The sequence below is a fragment of the Stegostoma tigrinum genome, chromosome 12 (assembly GCF_030684315.1).
Source record: "Stegostoma tigrinum isolate sSteTig4 chromosome 12, sSteTig4.hap1, whole genome shotgun sequence".
Taxonomy (NCBI): Eukaryota; Metazoa; Chordata; class Chondrichthyes; order Orectolobiformes; family Stegostomatidae; genus Stegostoma; species Stegostoma tigrinum.
Window position 1 is genome coordinate 44,452,803 of NC_081365.1, and position 25,675 is coordinate 44,478,477.

Below are 25,675 nucleotides of genomic sequence, written 5' to 3' on the forward strand. Positions count from 1 at the left end.
TAAGATACATACAAGGAGGCAGACAGAATTGATGGATGCAGGTAGGGATAGTAGAGAAATGTAATCCTATTGGAGAGAAAGCAAGGCTGGGGATATGTCTTAAGATGAGGAGCTCAATTTAGAAAAATATACTGTCATGCATTTGCAGCTGACAAACTCCAGTTTCTACTGTGAGCACAAATTGGGGCATTCCAACAAAAATATGCTTGCAACAATGCTACCTACATTTTAGGTATGAGCTAAAATGACACGTAATCACAAGCATAACTCACTGAACGAGCATGACCAGCAAAGGACATGACTATTTCTTTTTAAAAAAAATGCTAGATGCATTCAAGGGCAACAAGCTGGTAGCTCTAAGAATACAACTGGAACAATGCTTTTCAAAAACATTACTTTTAGAAGGGTGCCCATCCTCCATTCGTGAATCACTGGATTTAAAATCCTTCTTGCTATGCCTCACTGGGCTGGATGCTGGAAATCAAGACTGACTCTTCCAGAGTTACAGTCATCACAGAAGTTTAAAATGCAAAATTCCCCAACTTACTTGTCTTTAAGATCAGGTTAATAAACTATTGACCATGTACTTAATGACCTAGATTTAATAAAAATAGACTCTAGCTTACAGGTCACTAATTATAAACCACTGACATAATTGCTAGTTAGGAAACAACTCCCCCCCCCCCCCCCCCCCACCCCCCACTACACAGATACAGAAAAGAAAAACAGGTTTTATGAGCAGAAGGAAGGCTAAGAAGATCAATGGTCTTTGTTCAACTGGATTGAACATGATATGGTCCTTTTTTCTCGTTAGGATGGGCCGCTCCTTGGCTCTCCTTCATTTCATTTGTCTTCAGGAGGCATGGGGTGACTGCTAATATTTATAAAGAGTCTGAGCGTTTAATTAAAAATCAGAGCTTAGAACAACTGAAGAAAAAATAAACTGTCTACCTTCAGGCTTTTTACTGTGGACCAAAACAGTTTCTTGTTCTATTTAGATTTGATGGGTTTTGCCAAAATGTTCACACCCTTGGGCTGTTCAGTTACCTGGGAGCCACTCTTATTGGCAGGCAGAAGGCCTTTGTCAAAAAACTGGTCACTAGTCTACAGGCCAGTCAGCTATTTGCTGCCAGCCAAAGCACCACCTTTGGCTTCAGCTTATCTGAAAACTAGGTGTGCTCCTTACCACAGAAAGGCTGCCAAAACCCTTTCCAACCTGGTAATGGTTTTCCACAACCTCTGTCACCAGGTAGTGGATATAGAAGTTTGAACACAGGCATGTACGGGTTCAAGAGCAGATATTTCCCGGCAATCAGACTGAGGAATGGACTTCAAATAATTTTGATCTTGCTAATGTTCATCTTGCCTTGTGCACCTCCTGTGCAGTGTAATCTGTATGCCTTGCTCTAAGCGCCCTTTGATCTGTGTCCTTGTTTGCTGTGATCCACCTGTACTGCTTGCAAAACAATATACTTAAGTATATGTGGCTACAATATATCAAACCACTACTACTTGAAGATATATAACTATGTAAACCGCACTTGCAATGAGTGTTAGGTACTTGTTATTAACAAGAACAGCAATCCTTGGGCTTTAAAGCCACTCTTTCCACTCCAGCCCACAATCAAAAATATAGAAAAGGTACTATCTTTGCATTCTAAAACAACAAATACGCAGTCATTTAATAGATACAAATGCACCATATTTCATTTAAGAATACTTGTGTTAGCAAACCTAGAACACCTTTCTGAACCAGTGAATTCCAATTGTCACATGTGCACTTACAGAAGGTCCTAATGAATCAGATCAACAGCACCGAAAAAGAGTCTTTAACCCGCAAAATCTGTGGCTGTGAAAAACAACTGCCTAACTTTCTAGTCTCAGTTGCACATCTAAATACTTGTTCAACATTACGAAGGTTTCTGCCACTACAGCCAGCAAGTTCTGATTCCCACCACCCTCTGCGTGAAAGATTTTCTTCATCTTTCCTAAACCTTCTGCTCTTTACTTTAAAATCTATGCCCCCGGTCACTGATTCCTCCACCAAAGGGAAAAGTTTCTTCCTATTTACCCTGTCTATGCCCCTCAATTTCATACATCTCAATTGTGTCTGTATGACTATGTCCGCTCAACCTCAAGAACAAAACTATTCAATCTTCTTTGCTGGTTTGGTCAACTAGTTGATGTAACAAGTGAAAACTTGATGTCTAAATAGTTAAATTATGCCCCTGCAAGGCTACAGTTGAGAAAGATATCAGGGCAATCAACTGGTGATAATCATTTAAAAAAAAATTCACAAGCATTGTGACAAAGATGAAGGAAAACCAATTGGGTTTAAGGTTACATTATTAAGAGCAAAGACCATAAAACAGGCAGGACTAAGCAAGCTTTACATGACTGATACATCCACACGAAGTAATGTGTCCAGTTTTGGATCCTTCACATCTTGTATGCTTTTGGGACTGATGCTATCTTCAAGCACAGTACTGTTTAAGATTTCAGCACAGATAAGTGATCAAAATCATAAACTTGCCTGAGAGTTATTAGTTATTAAAGGGAGGATGTCCAGTCTTCCACCCACAAATCACCAGGATTTTAAAATCCTGTTAATGCATCATTGGAGTAGTGGTGAGTTTAAAGCACAGTCTAGACTGCTATTTGAATCAATATTTGCTAAACTATTTTTTGTAAGATGTCAGAATGAATTCAGCTTGGTTTGAATAAGTTAGTTTAAAAACAAAAATAGACAGTAATAAAACTAGAGGCTATACATATGATTAGGGAAGGAACGGAGTTGGGGAGTATTTATGTTAAAAGTCATCTTCTTTCTTCCTGCCCCCCCATAAAAAAAAAGCAGAAATAGATTTGCTGTAGTCCTTAAAGAAAACCCTTTTCTGTTGCATATTTTCAGCAATATATTCCAAGTTCCTGGTTAAGTGAACTGAGGACTTCAAAATATGAAGTTTTTGCTGGATTATCGCAGCAAGTCAGAGGAATTTCTAGAATGTTTTCTTAAATTAGCCAGATTATTTTCCTTTTTCTTGGCCTCACTTAGAAGGAATCAAAATTACGGGGTGGGTCAAAGCTTGTGGTTGTGAAGTACTAAATAGTAGAGGTTTGCTGATTTTATTTGGTGTTTGGCCCACGTGCAAGTTATCTGGTAAATATGCAAAACTAGGCTGTAGTTAGACTGTAATAGGCATCTTTACATACAAGCCATACTGGTACGATTTCAGTTTATCGTATGTTCAAAGAATGTAGGGATTGTTAAGCACTCAAATTTCCTTGATTTAACTCATTTCATTTGCAATGCCTAGGTGGGTTAAAAGCGAAAAAACTAAAAAAGCACAGAATATAAAGAGTCAATACAATAACAAATGCTCATGTCGTTTTGCAGAACAGTTTTTCATTTTGAAGCATAATAATGCTTCATAATAATAAGCATAAGTATAACAAACAAACTAGTGCCTTTCAAACTGTGGGTATTGTCTGCTTGAGTTGCATGATGAGATCCTGGAGTTGAGAGTTCCAAGGCAGCCATGGAGCAAGTGCAGCAAAGTCTCCTTTCAAGCAGCTATGAAGCCCCTTTATATTCTTATTGTGTGTGTTTGTGGCCACTGCCTCATGGACTACTCTAATGTTTTTTGCAGCAGCAATCTGATAAAGTGTCAATTAAAAGGTAGGTGCTTCCTTTTGAGTGACCATACCTTTCATCAACAGACTACCTTCCCAAAATGACCACGACACCATACCCCCACTCCTTTGCCAGTAAGTGTTAACACCAGGATTAAGGCCATTAACACCAGCCATCCCCTCCCCCCATTTCAATTCTTGATCACAAAGTCTGAGGCATTAGAATGGGGTCACATTGGGAAAAGGTTTGGAAAGCACAGAAATAGACCAGAATGACAGCACCTCACCAGTTCCTTTTCACTCTCCTGTTCTACCCCTCAAAATAGCTTGGATGTGGTTAAAGTTCAGTTGTTACATTAACAATTACTTTAACCTCACAGGCAGGATAACAGATCTTCAGGAAGCTTCTTTGCAACTGCATATTGCACACAAGTAACCACAAAATGTGTGTAAAGTTACTATTTCAAAGCTTCATTAGTTCTAGGAAGGCCAACTTATTTTCAGAATTGTAAATCTGAATTAATATATTTCAAACACCAAACTGGGCTCAAAGCTAAAAATTGCCCAAATTAAAAATTCCATAATCAATTCTGAAAGGCAGTTGTCATCCATCCTGTTTAACTGGATCAGTTATACCCACACTGCTACTACCAACAGCAAAAGGAACAGGAGCAGAAAATAAAGATAAAGATGCCCCACTATTCGATAAGATGAGTGATCTGCCCCAAGCCTCAATTTCTCTATCAATGCAATGAGGAGCTGGCTCTCCACTTGCTAACATTCACTCTTTAGATACTTTCAATAATCTAACCTCCAGAACTTTCTGGGGTATAAAACACTACACATTCACGGCCCTGTGGGAAAAGAAATCCATTTGCACCTCAGTTTGAGTAGCTCTAAAGTAACAACCTATGAACCCAATTTAACTCAGCATATTTGAAGTTCCTTTTATGTAGGACAAAATTTAGCACTGCTCATTGTATTATGAATTTTCTGTAGCAGGAAAGAAGTTCAAACTGAATATCTCAAATAAAACAAATAACTTACTTATACTTGAGAAACATTGAAACAAGACTCAAGGCTACAATAACAGTTGAAATGAAGTATTTCAGTCACCTATTAACTATGAATACACTCCACACAAGTTATTCTGTTAATGCAACAGATAAATGCATTACATGACAGGACTCAGCTGTACAGACAAAGGTTCCCTGGTTCAATTTCCAGCGTGCACTAAGTTGGCTTTAGCTGGATTCCAGTGAAGTCACTCATTTGCCACAGAATTTCAAGTAGGGCAAATGGAACAGGTTGGGTGGGAGGTGGTGGCAGCAAGTTCTTTGGCGATTTCCTCCTTTATCATCCAGTGGACCTGAAAGTGAGCGCAAGTGCAAGTGTAGAAAGGAACAAGACAACACAACACAACAACAGACTTGTCATTTTTAATGTCTGGACAATCTGAGTAATTAAAAGGTAACTGGTAAAGCCAGATCAACTTTACAGGAGGTTATGCTAAGGATTAACAAAGTACAATGGCAAGCAGCAGCCTGGCAGCATGAATTTCAACTTACATCAGAGCAATTTTCAAAAATGTCAAATAAAAATGAAGCAACTGTAAAGGGAGATGAATAATCAAATCAAGATTGAGGGAGGGGTGTCCTCAAGTGTAGATAAAAAGGTTATATCACATGGAATACAGGGAGAACTAGCTACTTGGACACAGAACTGGCTTAAAAGGTAGAAGACAGAGGATGGTGGTGGGGGTTGCTTTTCAAATGGGAGACCTGTGACCAGTGGTGTGCCACAAGGATCAGTGCTGGATTCACTGCTTTTTGTCATTTATATAAATCATTTGGATGTGAGCATTGGAGCTATGGTTAGTAAGTTTACAGGTGACACCAAAACTGGAGGTGTAGTGAACAGCAAGGATCTTGGTCAGATGGGCTGAGGAGTGGCAGCTGGAGTTTAATTTAGATATGAGGCACTGCATTTTAGAAAGGCAAATCATGGCAGGAATTATTATGCTTAATGGTAGTGCCTTGGGGAACGTTGCCAAACAAAGAGGCCTGGGAGAACAGGTTCACGGTTCCTTTAAAGTGGAGTTGCAGGTAGACAGGATAATAAAGGCGGTATTTGGTATTTTTGTCTATATTGGTCAGATCATTGAATGTAGGAATTGGGAGGTCACTGTGCAGCTGTACAGGGCATTGGTTCAGCCACTTTTGGAAGACTGCATGCAATTCTGGTCTCCCTGCTGCAGGAAGGATGTTGTGAAACTTGAAAGAGTTCAGAAAAGATTTAAGGATGTTGCCAGGTTGGAAGGTTTGAGCTCGAGGGAGCTGGAGCTATTTTCACTGAAGCGGAGGCTGAGGGACAACCTTATTAGCGGATTATAAAATTATGAGACATGGATAAGTTGCCTTTTCCCGGCGCGGGGAGTCCAAAAATGGACGGCATAAGTTTGAGAGAGAGGGGCAAGATATAAAAGGAATCTAAGGAGCAATTTTTTCACCAGAGGATGGCGCTTATGTGGAATGAGCTGCCAGAGGAAGTGGAGGCTGGTACAATTACGTTTGAATAGGGATCTGGACAAGCATATGAATAGCAAGAGTTTAGGAGGGATATGGGCCAAATAGGACTAGATTTTTGCAGGATCTGGTCAGCATGGACAAGTTAGTCCAAAGGGTCTGTTTCCATGCTGTCCCTCTCTATAACTCTGACTATAACAATGGAAGACAGATAAAATCAATAGCAGGTTAGAGGATAGTCAGCAATTGGACTGCAACGTGTAAAAGTTATACATCCATTTTAAAAGTCAAATATTGTATTCCTATCTTTATACATTGATGTTATGGCATTTGTGCTTAAAAACCAATGCGCAGAAATGGTTGGAGTATCAGGAATTAGATTTCTCTGATGCAGGCTGAAGAGACTGTTTATATTAAACAGGGGTAATCGATTTCTTATGGCATTTCAGACAGTTAAGACTTTTAGGTGAAGGCCTACGTAGGTTCCTAAACGCCTTCCGCTTTTAGCTTAAGTCCTTCCTAAATGCACTCGCAAGTACTTTTGTGAGAACAACAGTTCCAGCCCGGTCCAGGTTCAAACTGCTCAGCCAGTACTGACATTTCCCCCAAACTAGTCCCGATGTTCCAAGAATATGAAACCCCCTCCCCTTGCACTATCACACCAACCACTTGTTCATCTGATATATCCTGCTGTTTCTGGCACATGGCACTGACGGTAATTCACAGCTCACCACCTACCTTTTAAGCTTGCTTCCAAAATCCCTACATTTTGCTTTTTGGTCCTCATCCTTTTTTGTTTGAAAAGCTATGCTGTTGGTATCAATATGCATGACAACCACCGACTGGTCACCCTCCCACTCTAGAATGTCCTGTAACTGCTCAGAGACAACCTTGACCCTAGCACCTAGGAGGAAATGTACTATTCTGGAGTCATTTCCTTTGTGATTGCTGCAGAAATAGGGGAAATCATTATCATGTGTATTGCTCCTCTTCCATGCAGCAGAGCCAATCATGATGCAACAGAGTTGGCTGTTGCCAATTCCTCTTGGATGCCAGTCATTCCAATTGTACCGCAGAGGAATGGCCTCAAGAGAGACTGATGCACTGCTAGCCTAGACTTCTTACTCTGTCTGGCAGTCATCCATTCCATTCCCGCTTGTGGAGTCTTAGCCTGCCAAGTTAACACCTCTTATACAGCTATCCACAATACGTAGCCTTGTGGATGCTCAACAGTGCTCCAAGTCACCACCCCAGCTCCAAAATCCAAAAGGACAATTCCTGCACACATTCTGGTCCTGATCACTGCAACTGTGGCTGACTTCCCACAAAACAGGAGCAGCACACCGTAGTCCTGAGCACTCCTTCGATGATTTACTTCTTTTACTTAAACACTCAGCATGCTCGTAAAAGAGAAATGGCAGTAATTGCTCTTGGGCCCTTCTCTGGACCACCGCACTATTGCCCTAACAAACTATAAGCATCAAATAAAGACCACACAAATATAAGCAACATAAAGTACAATACTCACCAAATCAGCTGTTGCTCACTTTCATCCCAGGTCACCTTTTCAATCCTAATTTCATTTCTTCAGTGAAGGTTCACTCTGCTCTGAATGAACTCAATCTATGTGTCACTTCTCAGTCCTTCATGGGGAAGCTCCACCGCTGCTGGTTACCCCCCGTTTATTGGCTCTGCTTCAGCTGATTAGGGTAGGCTCCAAAGTCCCAGAGATGTAGAGGAAAGGATAGCAAAGATGATTCTCAATAGGAGTGAGAGAGACAGGGTAGTTGTCATGGGGGACTTCACTTTTCCAATTATTGACTGGGAACACTATAGTTCGAGTACTATAGATGGGTCAGTTTTAGTCCAGTGTGTGCAGGAGGGCTTCCTGACACAGTATGTAGATAGGCCAACAAGGGGCAAAGCCACATTAGATTTGGTACTGAGTAATGAGCCTGGGCAGGTGTTAAATTTGGAAGTAGGTGAGCACTTTAGTGATAGCGATCACAATTCTGTTATGTTTACTTTAGTGATGGAAAGGGATAGGTGTATACCACTGGGCAAGAGTTATAGCTGAGGGAAAGGCAATTATGAGGAGATTAGACAAGGTTTAGGGAGCATAGGATGGGGAAGGAAACTGCAGGGGATGGGCACATTAGAAATGTGGAGCTTATTCAAGAAAAGCTCCTGTGTCTCCTAGATAAGTATGTACCCGTTAGGCAGGGAGGAAGCTGTAGAATGCAGGAGCGTGGTTTACGAAGGAGGTGGAATCTCTAGTCAAGAGGAAGAAGGCGGCTTATGTTAGGATGAGATGTGAAGACTCAGTTAGGGCGCTTGAGTGCTATGAGGTAGCCAGGAAAGACCTAAAAAGAGAGCGCTCAGAAGAGCCAGGAGGAGACATGAGAAGTTGTTGGCGGATAGGATCAGGGTAAACCCTAAGACTTTCTATAGGTATTTAAGGAATAAAAGAATGACGAAAGTAAGATTAGGGCCAATCACAGATAGTAGTGGTAAGTTGCGTATGGAGTCAGAGGAGACAGGGGAAGCACTAAAATGAATATTTTTCAACAGTATTCACTCTAAGAAACGACAATGTTGTCGAGGAGAATACTGAGATACAGGCTACTAGACTAGGTGGGATTGAGGTTCACAAGGAAGAGGTATTAGAAATCCTACAGAGGGTGAAGATAGATAAGTCCCCTGGGCTGGATGGCATTTATCCTAGGATCCTCTGGGAAGCCAGAGAGGAGATCGCCGAGCCTTTGGCATTGATCTTTAACTCGTCATTGTCTACTGGAATAGTGCCAGACGACTGGAGGATAGCAAATGTGGTTCCCCTGTTCAAGAAGGGGAGTAGAGACAATTCTGGTAATTATAGACCAGTGAGCCTTACCTCAGTTGTTGGTAAAGTGTTGAAAAAGGTTATAAGGGATAGGATTTATAATCATCTAGAAAAGAATAAATTGATTAGGGATAGTCAGCATGGTTTTGTGAAGGGAAGGTCATGCGTCACAAACCTTATTGAGTTCTTTGAGAAGGTGACCAAACAGGTAGATGAGTGTAAACCGGTTGATGTGGTGTATATGGATTTCAGCAAGGCGTTCGATAAGGTTCCCCACAATAGGCTATTGTACAAACTGCGGAGGAATGGAATTGTGGGAGATATAGCAGTTTGAATCAGAAATTGGCTTGCTGAAAGAAGGCAGAGGGTGCATGTTGCTGGGAAATGTTCATCCTGGAGACCAGTTACTAGTGGTGTACCACAAGAGTCGGTGTTGGGTCCACTGCTGTTTGTCATTTTTATAAATGACCTGGACGAGGGTGTAGAAGGATGGGTTAATAAATTTGCAGACGACACGAAGGTCGGTGGAGTTGTGGATAGTGACGGAGGATGCTGTAGGTTGCAGAGTGACGTAGATAAGCTGCAGAGCTGGGCTGAGAGGTGGCAAATGGAGTTTAATGCAGACAAGTGTGAGGTGATGCACTTTGGTAGGAGTAACCGGAAGGCAAAGTACAGGGCTAATGGTAAGATTCTTAGCAGTGTAGATGAGCAGAGAGATCTCGGTGTCCATGTACACAGATCCTTGAAAGTTGCCACCCAGGTTGACAGGGCTGTTAAGAAGGCATACAGTGTTTTATTAATAGAGGGATCGAGTTCCAGAACCAAGAGGTTATGCTGCAGCTGTACAAAACTCTGGTGCGGCCGCAGTTGGAGTATTGCGTACAGTTCTGGTCGCTGCATTAGAAGAAGGATGTGGAAGCTTTGGAAAGGGTGCGGAGGAGATTTACTAGGACGTTGCCTGGTATGGAGGGAAGGTCTTACAAGGAAAGGCTGAGGGACTTAAGGCTGTTTTCATTAGAGAGAAGGTGGTTGAGAGGTGACTTAATTGAGACATATAAAATAATCAGAGGGTTAGATAGGGTGGATAGGGAGAGCCTTTTTCCTAGGATGGTGACGGCGAGCACGAGGGGGCATAGCTTTAAATTGAGGAGTGAAAGATATAGGAGAGATGTCAGAGGTGGTCTCTTTACTCAAAGTAGTAAGGGAATGGAACGCTTTGCCTGCAATGGTAGTAGATTCGCCAACTTTAGGTACATTTAAGTCATCATTGGATAAGCATATGGACATAAATGGAATAGTGTCGGTTAGATGGGCTTCAGATCGGTATGACAGGTCGGCACAACATCGAAGGCCGAAGGGCCTGTACTGTAAGTTCTATAACTGAAGAATGACTTATCTTTCATAAGCCAAATAGACAAGTAGTTTAAGTTTGAACAGTGGCAAGCTCCAAGAAATATCTCAACAGAAGTTACTGAACATAAATCAGGAATGAGAAAGATGACAACTCTTCCAACTTAGGTGCACCAGGGACACATGGAGCGGCAAATGGCCTAGTGGTTTTATCGCTAGACTATTAATCCAGAGACCCAGATAGCGTTCTGGTGACCCAGGGTCAAATCCCACCATGGCAGATGGCGGAATTTGAATTCAATAATAAAAAGGATGATCTTGAATCCATTGTCGATTGTCAGAAAAACCCATCTGGTTCACTAACTTACTTTAGGGAAGAAAACTGCCGTCCTTGCCAGTCTGGCCTACTGTGAATCCAGACCCACAGCAATGTGGTTGACTCTCAACTGCCTTCTCGGCAATTAGAGATGGGCAATAAATGCTGCCTAGCCAGTGATGCCCTTATCCTGCGAATGACTACAAAACCCACCACCTGTTACCAACCAAGATACATGATTAAATTCCTTTCCACAGATGACAATGTACAAATTCATAAAGCCAAAAGGAAATCCCAAAAAGTTTTTTCAGTAATCAGCACTGCTAAAATATTAGCAATATCAAGTTTGGATGGCATAGTAAACACTAGTAACCCGGCACTTTCACAGGAGAGAACTGGGCTTCAACACCTAAATGCTTGGTTAATACTTCATCATAATTTCTGTTACTTACAAAAAAAATCATGAATTGAAATGAAGTTAAAACGTTATAACCTGGTAGAAACCTATTGTCTGCCAAGGTGCAGTATTATAATAATTTCCATGTCAATTTTGCAGAAAGAATTGACCTTTGTCAGGTTACACACAGATGGAAAACTACTCACATTTTCAACAACGTATGAAATTTCACTCTTGGGCAAAATCAGTTCTTCTATTCCCCTCACAGTCACTAGAAAGTTGGCACCTGGTCGACGAAACAAGCTGCCACGAGCAAGTCCTGGCCATAAAAGATCCTTGAAAAGCAAATTGTATAATTTTCAGGCAACTGGTACAACTTGTTCCTGCTTTTCATAAGCCAAACAAACACAGCGTCAAATTCAGCTTCAATTTTGATCAAGGTTAGGTTCCAAACTAGCTATAATCACAAGGCCATTAAGGATACCACCCATAACAAAAAAACTAATAATACAAAGCAGACGAGCAGTACAGGGATAAAGAGCGTAACCTAGCTCAATGATTGTGGTTAATAAGACAACTAAAAAGCCACCTCACCCACAAAATAAAAGAGTCACTGTTCATATGCAGGATACAACAGTCAAAACGATAGCAAGTTTGTTCAACACAAAACAGTCATGCGTGCAAGTCTCCTCAACCCACAACCAAAATGGACTTAGATTGAAAGTAATGTTTTAAACTTCAATAAAGGCATTTTAAAAAGGTACGAGAACAACTTTGGCTAAAGTGGAGTGGAAATTTTTTTGAAAGTCGTTCTAGCAGATATACAGCAGCAAACATTTAAGGATTTTTTTGTAGCTCTCAAATATATGCTACTGAAAAAGAGAAAAATGTTATGTGAAAGATACTTCCTTACTTGGGCACAGTGTGTATGACATCAAATTGAAAAGACAAAGTTGAAAGAAAGGAGCACAATACTACGACAACATAGGGTTCGCTCAAGGAACAATTTCTAAACTCTTCCGAAAGGAAGGCTTAAAAAAGGACAAATTAGAAAAAAAAAGAGAGAACTAGCAAGATGATAAAGACATTATCAGCTTCTGGAATTGTACAAATGAAAAAGATGAGTAGCCAAAGCAAGTGTTGGTTCCTACAGCATTAGATGGTAATGGTAATTGATAACAGAAAATAAAAGCATTGGAATAGACTTTGTACAAGTGTTTGTATCTATTTTACTAGTACCAAGGGAATATAGGCATTCCCCAAGAAAAACAGGTAAAATAAAGATGGGCAAAGGGAAGGGGAAAACCTTAAAACAAACCACTATTATCAGAGCGATAAAAAGGTTCTTGGAAAATTAATGGGACTAAAGGCAAACAAATCTGCTGAGTCTAATGGTCTGCATTCTCTGGTCTTAAAAGTAGCTGCAGAAACTGTGGACATTGTCTGTAATCTTCCAAAATTCCCTCGATTCAGGAGTTCCAGCCGAGGGCAAACTGCAAATCTAACTCCTCTATTCAAGAAATTATGCAGACAGAAAGCTGGAAACTTACTATAGGCCAAGTAGCCAAACATCTGTCATTGGGAAGATGTTGGATTTCATTATTAGAAAAGTAATAGCAATACAGTTAGAAAATCAGAATACAAGGGAGTCAAGAGATAATGGGAACTGCAGATGCTGGAGAATTCCAAGATAATAAAATGTGAGGCTGGATGAACACAGCAGGCCAAGCAGCATCTCAGGAGCACAAAAGCTGACGTTTCGGGCCTAGACCCTTCATCAGAGAGGGGGATGGGGAGAGGGAACTGGAATAAATAGGGAGAGAGGGGGAGGCGGACCGAAGATGGAGAGTAAAGAAGATAGGTGGAGAGAGTGTAGGTGGGGAGGAAGGAATTGTTTTACCCATTTGAAGCTCTGGGTATCTGGAACACAGTGGGGTGTAGAGACTGGAGCCACAACATTTAATAAGTGTTTTGATGTTTGCTTGAAGGGCCACAGCAATAGAAGGCAATGGGCAAAGTGCTGGAAAATCAGATTAGAGTAGATAGTGTTCATGCTGGTCAGTAAGAAAATCTATGGGCCAAAAGGCCTCCTTCCATGCTTAATACAAAGACTTGCTTTCTTGGTTCTACTCACTGCCTGCAATACATGTCTCCAAGTCTGGAAATCAGTGTACAAACAAACCATGACAAACAGTGTAAAGATTGATAGTCACAATTACGCCTTAACTTCACCTCTATTAGTATCATGGAAGAATTTTGGTAAAGCACTTAAGAGTCCAAGTCATAGGGTCTGTAACCACGTACAGCTCTTTGGTCCAACTTGTCCATGCCAACAAGATATCCTAATCTTGTCCCATTTGCCAGCATTAGGCCCATTTCCGTCTAAAACCTTTCCTATTCACAGACCCATCCAGATGCGTTTTAAATTTGTAGTTGTATCAGCCTCCACTTCTTTTGGCAGCTCATTCTATACATGCACCACCGTTTGCGTAACAAGTTGCCACATAGGTCAGTTTTAAATCTTGGTCCTCTCACCTTAAATTTATGCCCTCTAGTTTTGGAATCCCTCCACCCCAGGGAAAAGACTGGATATTCATCCTTTCCATACAACTCATGATTTTATAAACTAAGGTTAGAGACCTCAGCCTCTGACACTCTAGGGAAAATATTCCAAGCTTCTTCAGTCTCTCCCAATAGCTCAAACCTTCCAACCCTGGCAACATCCTTGTGGAACTTTTCCAAACCCTTTCAAGTTTCACAACATCATTCCTATAGCAGGAAGACCAGAACTGAACACAATAGAACAGAATTGATAAGTGGCCGAACCAGTGCCCTCTACAGCCGCAACATGACCTAACACCGATCCTCAACACACTGACCAATAAAGGCAAAAATATCAAATGCCTTTGTCAGAATTCCAACTACGTGTGACTTCCTTTCAAGGGATTGTAAACCTGCAATCCAAGTTGCTCTTTGTTCAGCAACTCTCTACAGGGCCTTGCCATTAAGCATACAAGTCCCTGTCCTGGTTTGCCTCTCTAAAAATGCAGCGTCTCACATTTATCTAAATTAACCTCCATCTGCCACTCCTCAGCCCATTGGCCCATCTGATCAAGATCCTGCTATACTCTGAGGTAACCTTCTTTGCTGTCCACTACACCTCCAATTTTGGTGTTATCTGCAAACATACTAGCCATACCCGCTGTGTTCACATCCAAATCATTTACGTAAATGACAAAAAGCAGTGGACCCTGCAGTGATCCTTGTGGCACACTGCAGGTCACAGGCCTCCAGTCTGAAAATCAATCCTCCACCACCCGTCTCCTTCCTCCAAGCCAGTTCTGGATCCAAATGGCTAGCTCTCCCTATATTCCACATGGTCTAACCTTGCTAACTAGTACCATGCGGAACCTTGAATGCCTTACTGAAGTCCATACAGATCACAGACACCGCTCTGCTTTATTCAATCCTCTTAGTTATTTCTTCAAAAAAAAAACTCAAGTTAGTGAGACACTATTTCCCACAAAGTTATTTTGACTGTCCTTGCCCCCTCCAACATCTTGCCCACCAGTGATGTCAGGGTCACTGGTCTTTAATTCCCTGGTTTTCCTTACGACCTTTCTTACATAGTGGCACCAACTTCCAGTTTTCCAGCACCTCACTTGTAGTGATTGATGACACTAATATCTCAGCAAGGAGCCCAGCAATCACTTCCCTAGGTTCCACACACAGGCAGCCTTGCTGATCTTTAAGGCACTCTATGCTCTCCCTAGCTACGCTTTTGTGCTAAAATGTATTTGTAGAATCCCTTTGGAAGTATAACTAGAATACATAACTGAATACAAAAGTTATGTAAAAGAGGAAAAGAGGAATGGAGGAGAAGTTGGGATTGCAAGTCTTAAAATTAAAAAGCAACAAGAAAATACTTTAAAAATCTTTAAATCATCAGTAATTAAGTGCCAAAGAACCAAAACTGCATTTTTGTTTAACATAAATGTTCAGTGCTAGATAGAACATTTAACAATAAAGGGCCAGGCATTTAAAAAGTTAAATATCTTTAAAGATTTCTTCAGTATGTTTATTGTTTATCCAAGTACTGCCAGGTCATAGCCTTCCATGCTCTTCAAAGCAAGAGAAGAACTAGACAACAGGTCCCTGACTTCTGCATTTCATGTGCAGTTGCTGGAAATTATTATCTGTCTTACTCCTAAATAATGGGGAATGCTGATCGTTTCACCGGTATTGCTAACCCAAACTTTGGGCCGCTTGATGTAATTTACATAGGTGAAAATGCAAAGCATATTTCACAGCATGTAACTCAAAGCTCTTATACGTGAGGCTCAGATTCAAAGGGTATGCAAATATTAAGCTGGTATCCCATGACAATAATTAATAAGTTTTCCTTTTATAGAATCGTGACAAAATTCAGTTTGCCGTATACAGGAAAAAAGTGTCAGTTACCTCATCAACTGAAAAGCCCATAGACAAAGACACAACATCTGGAATGCGGCCCCCAGGCAAAGGTCCAGCGTCTTGGAAACGAACAGACTGTGAGGCCCTCAATACACTGAACCGATCACCAAGGATACCTTTAAAAAGGGATTAAATGGTTAGATTTGAGATTCTTCCATCAATGGCTTTCTAGATACAGTTGATGACAAGTGCATCAGATACAGTTGACTTATCTATGGAGATGGTAACAATGTAGTAATGTCATTTGACTAGAAATACAGATAGAGGCTAATACTCTGGAAACATGGGCTTAAATCCCATCATGGCAGCTGCTGGAATCTGAATTCAGTTAGTAAATCTGGAAAGTTGTTTTCAGTGATAGTGGCCATGCCAATTGTCATTAGTTATTGCAAAAACACATCTGGTTCACTATCCTTTAAAAAGAGAGGAAAAATCTGTCCGGCATCCTTATCCGAGGAGGCCCACATCTGACTCCAGATCCACAAGTTGGCTGTCTCCTAATTGCCTTCTAAATGACCTAGCAAGCCACTCCGTACAATGGCAATTTGGGACGGACAAGACAAAAAAAAGGAAAGGTTCAAATTTTACACAAAATCACAGTAACATTCTATGATGTTAAGTCTAACTTGTTGGCCAAAGCACAAGGGATGCCATGCAGGGAAACTCTAAAGCCATAACTTAAGACACTTGACCACTTGGAACAGTCATGAAACATATAGGTGAAACAAAGATCACAAAATGGGCAAATATTTAGCCCATCATGAATCACAAGCAATTTCTGGTATGAATGCTGATCAGAGATAATGGGAACTGCAGATGTTGGAGAATCCAAGATAACAAAGTGTGAAGCTGGATGAATACAGCAGGCCAAGTCGCATCTTAGGTGCACAAAAGCTGACGTTTCGGGCCTAGACCCTTTGGAGTGATGAGGGGTCTAGGCCTGAAACGTCAGCTTTTGTGCTCCTAAGATGCTGCTTTGCCTGCTGAGTTCATCCAGCTTCACAATTTGCTATCTGGTATGAACGCTATTTTTTTTCATTTGAAATGAAGAGACTGAGACAGAGACAAAAGAACAATTGAGAATGCCTTGAAAGTCCCCAAATCAGTTTTTGAAATTCAAAAGTTATAGTAAATGCATTTTGTAAAGATAATATGGCTACAAGGTGGGTTATACTAAAAACCAAAGAATTATGGATGCTGTAAATCAGGAACAAAAACACAAGTTGCCGGAAAACCTCAGCTGGTCTGGCAGCTTGTGTGAAGAAAAAGAAAAGTTAACATTTTGGGCCTGGTGACCCTTCCTCAGAACAACGGTAGCTGGGAAAACATCAGGTTATATGCAGAAAACAGGGAGAGGGGTGGGTGTGGGGAGTAAAAGGTCACCAGGCCCAAAGATTAGCGCAAGCTGGAAAAACAGCACCACATTTTCTGTTTGAGGACCCTGTAGCCTGTGGACTCAATATCGAGTTCAATAATTTAGGGCCTAAACTCCCCCATGTTCTAGCCCCTTAACGCACACACCAGGCCTTGTTATCACAACCTCCTATTATACACTACCTATTGTTAGTCACTAACTGTCCTCATTAACAACTATTCACCCTCTCAGCTGAATCGTTATCAACTCCTTTGTCTGTCCAACTGTTCTCTCTCTTTGGGCCCCTCCCTATTTTCTCCACCTAAAGATATTTTCCCAGCTACCATCAGTTCTGAGGAAAGGTCACCGGATGTGAAACATTAACTGATTTTTTTTCTTTACAGATGCTACCAGACCTGCTGAGCTTTTCAGGAACTTCTGCTTTGGTACTAAACTATGGTGGGGGTTATGCAACGTAACTCCAATAGCTAGAAAAGTAGGCCAAATGAATCTGTCATAAGTTTCCTTTAATTCATGTAATTACGACATCTACGCATCTCCCACCTAGACCACTATTGAACAAAATTCCAGTATTGATCAGAAGGTTCCAGTTCCAATTCTTAGTTTAAAAGGAGTTTCGATCTCAACCTGATTAGAAACCAAAGGATAATATCACTCTCAAGCTAGTGAGGACAAAAAGCAAGCCAGATCTTGTTTGTTGCTTTTGTGCTGATGTGTGAACGGATGGCAAGTCAAGTTCAAACCAGTCTTGGCTGTGACAACTTCACAGTTTTCATCTGCTGAAACTCATCTTTTAACCTTGGACATGTAGAAAAACACTTGGTAATGCACCAAAAGGCACATCAAATCACAAAAGAGGTCTTAAAGATGTATGAATTGACAAGTGGTCAGTTGGGAGTTTTAAGGTAAACATTATCTCAGTGATTACAGTACCAAAGTTTAATATTTAGGTCTTCCAAGTCTCAGTTAGTTACTCAGGCACTTGCTGGGTTTTAAAAAATCTTGTCAATTGAAAAAGTGTTGCAAGTTTCAACTGACAGCATTAGGTACAGTAATATAATAATAAGGTTTCAGTAGTCATGGAAAGAGACAAGGAAAAACTAGCACATGACAGTAAACGAGTAGCAGTATCTCATTGTAGGCTTCCAGAGTCCAGGCTTGACATCCCCATGAGGGAAGGGAATGGCGACTAAAGCTGAAGTTCCAAAGACAAATACAGTGGAGTCATTACAGGTCAAGTGGTGTTCAAATGGCCTCCTGATATCTTGCTTTCATTCCATAATTTCATAGAATTTGACCATTGTGCTTATGCATGCACAATTAATTACTTATCTCTCATTTGTGTTGCAAAGCTAGTATTTTTACAATTACTTCAAGAATTCTTCTTAAATAATCAGCCCTTTTTTCAAATAATTTTGCAAAGATAGTTGAAGGGTTGTTTAACATTAAAGCAGACATTCCCTTTTAACTTATGCTCTCAGTAACATGGTTCCATTTCCCATCAACTGAAGTCTTTCTTTCTCAACAGGAGTAACAACCAGCCCAACTACCAGTATTAGTTTGAGTCATCCAACAGATAGAAATTAATTGTACTTCACAAACAAAATGCTTTGCTAATTGTTTTCAGCACAGAGACAATTTAGGCCAAGAGGCAGGGTTATGTAAAAATGACAGTAATTGTGGAAAGGTTTACACATCTAATGGTTTCATCTTTGTGCTGGAAAGGGAGGATAGAAACAAAATACAAGCAGGTGGTGTAGTGGTAATGTGACTGGACTCCATCCAGAACTGCCAGTAATGATCTGAGCACATGGGTTTGAATCCTGCCACATAAAAATGGTCAGAGATAGCAAGGTGCAGAGCTGGATGAACACAGCAGGCCAAGCTGTATCAGAGGAGCTGGAAAGCTGACGTTTCGGGTCTAGACCCTTCTTCAGAAGGGGGTCTAGGCCCAAAACGTCAGCTTTCCTGCTCCTCTGACGCTGCTTGGCCTGCTGTGTTCATCCAGCTCTGCACCTTGTTATCTCAGATTCTCCTGCATCTGCAGTTCCTACAATCTCAAGCATAAAACGGTCAAATCTGAAAATGGACTCAGGGTGAAGTGATGTCCCTATCTGAGGCAAGAGGCCCAGTGTCACATGCCACCCCTGCTTCAGAAGTGTGCCATTGCATATCTGAAGAAGTTGATTAAAACAAAACCTAAAGAATGATACATTGGGAAGTAACACAGTAAATTTCATAAAATAGTATTTGCACTACAGGACAAAGCCTTATGCTACACCATTGGCATAATGTTGCCAGTGTGAAAGCATCACAAGTATGATAGCCATTATCCTAGAGGTGGCACAGTTGGTAGCTTTACTCAGCTCTGAATCAGAAGGTTCTTCAATCCTATTCTTGGGCTCGAATAGAAAACTGAAAATGATCCTCCAATGCAGTGCTGAGGGAGTGCTGCACAGTTGCAGGTTAAAGTGAGAGCCAAGACTGTTTCTGACATTCTGGCATGATTTAAGAACAGAGGCATTATCTCCCAATGTCATCACCAATATATCTCTCTTGATCAGCACCATAGATTATCTAGCAAATATCACTTGCAGTTTGTAGACTTAAAAAAAGCCAGAATAACAGCAGATGCTGAAATCTAAAACAAAAACAAACTGCTGGAAAACCTCAGGTCTGGCAGCATCTGTGAAGAGAAAGCAAAGTTAACTTTAAAGGTCCAGTGACCCTTCTTCAAAACAGTTCCTGTGACTTTAGGCTGTCCCTAGGACATTGAAGACACTACTGAAGGGAAAACGCTTTCTTCTAGAAAGCAAGAAAGCTTTAAAAAGCTAGAATTTGCAATTTTGAAGGTGAATCTTTTAGATTTAAATACTCTCAGATTCTTCATTCTAAAATAGAAAATAGAAGAATAAGCTGTCAGTGCAAGAATCAATACAGGCGTTCTGTAGTCTCTCAACTTACTTTGTTCCACCTCCTTGTGAGGCTATGCCTTAAAAAATCAAAGTAATTTGGTCTTGAGACGTTTGTGGGTTAACTTAATACTTGGTGCAAAAAGCATGCTGGTATTTGTAAACAACAAAATGAGATCCAGTCTGACTGCCCACTTAGAGGCAGAAATATCGCATCATTCAAAAGGAAACAACAGCTCTCCTAGTATTCTGTCTAATATTTAATATCCATTCACCAAAGGTTTATCTGCTCTAGGCTCACAAGAGATTACTCTGGGGGCTTCTGTGGTGCAACAGTAGTAGTGTACCTGCTAAGCCAGTTTGCCTGGCTTCAAGTCCCATCTACTCCAGAGATGGGTATTAATATCCTCCCTGAACAGGTTAATTACTAAACTTAGCCACAAGAAACTATTTTATATAATAAGCTATTGGCAATACCAACTTCACTTTTACAAGTCAAATACATCTTTGTAAATACAAGTACCTACTTTCAAACACGACTATTAATCAATACTTTGACTAGTTGAAGAGATCAAGTGGTAGTGCTATTTAATATCACTAAAATTGTTAAAATGAACAACAGGTTCACATCTATTCCAATATATCATACGGCAGAATAAATTAGAAATGTAAGTATATCGCAAAAAATATTCTACCCCACAAAGCTTAAGTATTTCAATATTCTCCATCAAAGCTTCCTTGAGTTTGCACCGACTACATGAGAACGTACCACAAACAATGGGCCCAAAGGAAGTAGTCTCAACTGCCGGTAACTAGATTTCAAAGTAAGGACAGGTCATGAAGCTGTTTTTGTATTCTTTTACCAAGAACCAGGTTTATTTTCTTGAACGCAAAGCTATACAATTTTAAAATATTTGTTCTACACCAAAATATTTAAGTACTAGTAGACTGTAATACAAATGCTAAAATCTACAGCTCATCTTAATCAGAAAAATAAAAAACTTAAATGCATAAAGTATTCATTTACTTGCAGGTTTTACTATAAAATTTAGACAAACCACACAAATACTCAAATCATTTACCTATTTTATCTGAACTATTCAAGATTGTTTTAAATAGCATTTGCATTATGTTGCTACTCATTACAGCAGTTCTGCAGGGTATTCAGCAAAACAAATCTGATTTAATACTTTGAATTATTAAAGCTGAAAAAAGGAGTCACTTGACAAGTATGTGCTAACAAAATGGATGATAACCATAATACTCAGGAGCTCCAAGCAAGAAAGCATAAGTTTAAACCAGTGACAAATTATGAAGAAAATTTAAATAAATTACAGTATCATTATGAAGCATCACATTTCCATGACATTCCAAGATTGACTTCCATTCAAAAGTTAGTAAAGACATTAGATAGGCAAACACAGCAGCTAAGATAATAAAGTGTGAAGCTGGATGCACACAGCAGGTCAAGCAGCATCTGCTCCTGAGATGCTGGTTGACCTGCTGTGTTCATCCAGCTTCACACTTTGTTATCTTGGATTCTCCAGCATCTGCAGTTCCCATTATCACAAACACAGCAGCTAAATTGGGATATAACAATTTTGGTAAAGTGACATTCATCACCCTTTACTTGGGAAAATTGTGGTAGTATGCTGCAGTGAATTTTTGCAATCACTGTGCTGATGATGGTTCTACAATGGTACTAGCCCATTAGTTAAAAAAGATTTTGATTCAGTTACAACACATCCAAATTATAATGGTATATAAAGTTGGAGGTGATGCTATAATCTTGCAACTCAGCCTTATTAGAACTCAGAGGGGCTCTCAAAATAAGCTAATTTGCTGCACTACATCTACACTAACATTGGCACCTTATACAAAGGGTAGCTTGCAGCTCTATTGGCAAGTAAAGCAGCACTGCTCTTATTAAAAATGTTGCTACTACATCCAAATCACTGATGTGTGTTTCATTATTCTACTAACACTTGCTAGCAAAATAGGCCAGTGGTTCCAAAGAATCAAGAGGCAGATCACATGATACAAAGCCTCTGTGGTCTTATAGCCAAGCTGTCATCACAGTTACTTCATTAAAAAAACTTTGGTCAATGGTAACATCTGGCAGACTCATGGAGAATGTGGTAATGATGGTGTAATTTCAAGCAAGGAAGAATGTTTTTTCCACTTTCTTTTATTGAAAAAGCATCACTTGACAAGTGTTATCTGCCTCCTGTCAATGCACGTGCTGAGGTTGTTCAACTACCGTTGCAGGCTGACATGCGAAGCTAATCTGATTTACATCAGTCCAAGCAGAAATATTGTATGGGTACACATCGGTCTTCAATGTAAATCATGGGATCTAGAACTTGTTCATGAACCTCTGTCTAACGTTTCTTCTAACGTGGAACGACAATATCTCAGTATATTAAACTTAGTCGACCAGTTTGGTCATATTTTTAAGAAGTTACTGTTTTAAAATACAGTGCCTCTGAGAAAGCTCTGACTTAACATACTGAGTCAGAGGGAACCGAAAAAAAAGTCACATGACATCTTCATCTCCTTTTGAGTCAACGTATTTTCAATTGAATGTAAGAAACGTCAACTGAGTACATTCCCAAAAATAAATTAACCGTCAAGAGACGATTGCAAATAGTGTACTACAGCATTATTTTAATATAAAAGCCTTCCCTTGATTCATCGAACTGCCATAATCAAAACCGGCGTTTAAAACCTCCCGTTTGAGGACAACTAATTTAAATCAAAGGATGTCGCAACATACAATGAGGATTTCATTAGACAGATGGACCGATGTAAGTCTTACCAGTTGTCAGGGCTGCGCTGATGAAGAACAGCTGGGCGAAAACAACACTACTGCTCAAACCTCCGACTCCACGCGCCATTTTGCCGCCGCACTGCTTTCTGGACGAAGTAGGCAAGAGGTAGATGGGAGGGAAAGGGACTGGCCGATACCTTCCCGGACACGTGATTTAGGGCACGTGATGAGCTTCGATTGACAGAAAATGAACTAATAGGAGGCTACGTATGCCATGCCCCGCGTTACCCTCTTCATCTGATTGACACCAGAAGCACCAATCAGCCGTGGGATCCGAAAGAGCGAACCACCAGTCAGTAGGGCGTTCGTTCTTCTCCTCCCACCTACATCTCTCATCAGAGATAATGGGAACTGCAGATGCTGGAGATTCCAAGATAATAAAATGTGAGGCTGGATGAACACAGCAGGCCAAGCAGCATCTCAGGAGCACAAAAACTGACGTTTCGGGCCTAGACCCTTCATCAGAGAGGGGCTCTGATGAAGGGTCTAGGCCCGAAACGTCAGCTTTTGTGCTCCTGAGATGCTGCTTGGCCTGCTGTGTTCATCCAGCCTCACATTTTATTATCTACATCTCTCATCAAGTTGGTTTGGAAAGTGCTGGTATCAAAGGTGGCGAGCAAGCGGTGTAATAATTTATTCACTTTGGAATGTATAAATAAATGTATATGCTCCAGCGCGGACTACACTAAAACAATTAATATAGAGTAGAGAATCCCCAAGCCGCCCACTGTGAGATATTTTATTAATTTCTTTCACTCATTCAAGAGCTTGGTGCCGACTGATACTCAGGCTCGCCTGGTTCAATCCAGCGAAACTCCCCGGACCGAGACGAACCTGAACCGAACGGCGGCCGAGCCCGAGCCCGAACCCGAACCCGAGCGGAGGAACCAACAGGGACAGCCCAGCTGACAAGCTGCTACAGCAGCAGCCACACAAGTCGACTCTCGAGATTTTAACCTGCTCGTTTTCGCTGCGTCGCTTTTATTGCCTGTGCTTTTTGTGTCTTTTTTTCCCTACGTCAGACACAACTTTAAAAAGTAAAAAAAAGGGGAGAGACAGGATTGTAAAATCGATTTAGCAGGACACCGTGGCGAAAGGAGGGCAAAGGTGGAATCTTCAGTGACCCGGACCCCAACCAGGACTGCATGAGAGAAAGTGGTGACATAAGGGAGGTAAAGGCACGAAAAGCTCGGCGCATTTCAAAGGGCAAGACTGGAGTACATTATTTAATGCTTTAAATATCAAGAAACTACTGTATTAAAAATAACTGACAACAGGGAAGCTGGAACCTGTTTTCTTTCCTTTCACTACAGCGTCAGTCAGAAAAGAAGATCTGCTTTCAGCCTCCCGTGTGTTTAGGTGGAAATCAAAAGGAAGCAGTTGAAGTTGTTAGAGATTTGTTTGGAGGAACAGCGTCCCTTCACCAGTGCTTGGCATGAAATAACGTTGCAAGCCATCTCATCCGACCTCGATTTTATCTCTCCAGAGTAGTGAAAGCCGCGGAGCAGCCTCCTCCTCCTCAGCCTCCTCCTCTTCCTCATCATGCTGCTGCCGCCTCTGCCGTGAGGGCTCGATCAGCTTTTTCGATACGTTTTCCCCTGTGGGATTTTCTATCCTCTTAAGTTTTTAAAGAGAATGAAACAAAAAGGCCTTCCGATCTCGTGAGGACAACTGGTGAACGTTGGTTAGAGACTGTTCTGTAAAGACACATGGCGAAAACCAAAGAGAAACGCGTTTGGAAGGAAATGTATGGCGATTTTCGATCAGTGCCCGCAGAGCCCATCGGCCGCAAGGACGATCGCGACAAGCCCAACGCCAAGTGAGTTTGAGCTTCGGGTTTCCTCTTCGAGCGCATATACGGGTCATCTGTTTTCAGTGAATCAACGGATGCAATCATAGACGACAAATCTTGTGAAATACAAACGTTGCACATACATCCCAAGTCAAAGTCAGCATCGTTTTATTAACTCAAACACCACAATGTAATATTTTTCCACGAACTTTTAAGTATTAATTGATCGAATCATGTTCTTCAATATCGTCTTTTCCAGGTTAGAGGACCCAGAAAATGACAGAGGAAGACTCGAGAGTTTGAAAGTTATTGATTCGCAGTGTTTGGGAAGTGGGAAGAAGGTGGGTCCTGCTTCTAAATGTTTAACCGTTTCAGTCCGAAAGCACGTAGTAGGCCATCATAGGGAGATGTTGATAACACTTCCAAAGGTGAAGTGCCGGCTGAATTGAAGGTGATTGGAGCAGAAATTCAGCCAGCATGGTAATTGCGATCGTAATTCTAACACGTTTACCTGCTCTCAATCAAGTATATTTTCTATCAACTCCTTGCTCCTTTTCTATATTTACCCTTGCAGTGCTGAACCTCTCTATAAGATCGCAAGTTAAATACAGATTTATTTTGCCTTGATTTTATATTTTGAGAGGCTTTTAAAAAGCTGCGCATTAAGGAAAAAGTGGTTCTGGAGCAGGTAATTTAATTCTTACAATCTCGAGATAATTCTAGGCTCCTTTTTTACGATTAGATGGACCATGAGAGTAGTTAGAGCAATTTTGCTTTTATGTGGAATTTTCGGTCGAAACGCCTCCCAAAATCGGGGAAAAATGGAGGCTCAGTTGAAGAAGAGATTATTAGATTGACTTAAGATATGAGTGAGTATCATTAAAGGAGAAAAGGAAGAGCGGTTTAGAGAGGGAATTCTAGAACATGGAGCATAGGCAGTTGAAAGTACAGCTGCTGGTGATGAATTTGGGGATGGGTGCATTATGGACAAAAATTTTGGATGGTAGGTTCTGCTGCAGAAGGCTACATGTTTATGGAGGCTTTAGACCCAAAGCAAGGAGTATAAAATGTGAGGCCTTATGGGACAGGACCCAGTGTAGCTGGGCAAGAATAGCGTGGACAGTCACATTTTGGATGAAGAGATGGTGATCAAGGTTACCAAAAGGGAGGATAGCCATCAGAAAAGTGGTGGGCAAAATTGTCACATTAACATTTCATTGGCACCTGCAT

General features: G+C 40.9%; 2 protein-coding genes across 6 annotated transcripts in view; one reads left to right on the forward strand and one right to left on the reverse strand.

The window, feature by feature from the left end:
- Positions 1–22,803, reverse strand: part of atp6ap2 (ATPase H+ transporting accessory protein 2) — a 43,388-nt gene extending 20,585 nt beyond the window's left edge. Inside the window, exons 1-3 of the mRNA XM_048540778.1 lie at positions 22,642–22,803; positions 15,525–15,652; positions 11,270–11,398 (exon numbers count right to left, since the gene is read on the reverse strand). Coding sequence (XP_048396735.1) covers positions 11,270–11,398; positions 15,525–15,652; positions 22,642–22,720 — 336 coding nt within the window. The 5' untranslated portion in view covers positions 22,721–22,803. The remainder of the gene's footprint in view (positions 1–11,269; positions 11,399–15,524; positions 15,653–22,641) is intronic.
- Positions 22,804–23,549: 746 nt separating this feature from the next.
- bcor (BCL6 corepressor) overlaps positions 23,550–25,675 on the forward strand; it is a 311,037-nt gene continuing 308,911 nt past the window's right edge. For 3 of the 5 annotated variants that reach the window (XM_048540210.2, XM_048540212.2, XM_048540221.2), the window contains exons 1-2: positions 23,551–24,472; positions 24,705–24,786. In XM_048540210.2, the coding sequence (XP_048396167.1) occupies positions 24,363–24,472; positions 24,705–24,786 (192 nt within the window). In that variant the 5' untranslated portion in view covers positions 23,551–24,362. Of the gene's footprint in view, positions 24,473–24,704; positions 24,787–25,675 lie in introns of all 5 variants that reach the window. The other 2 variants (XM_048540220.2, XM_048540211.2) reach the window with 1 other exon arrangement.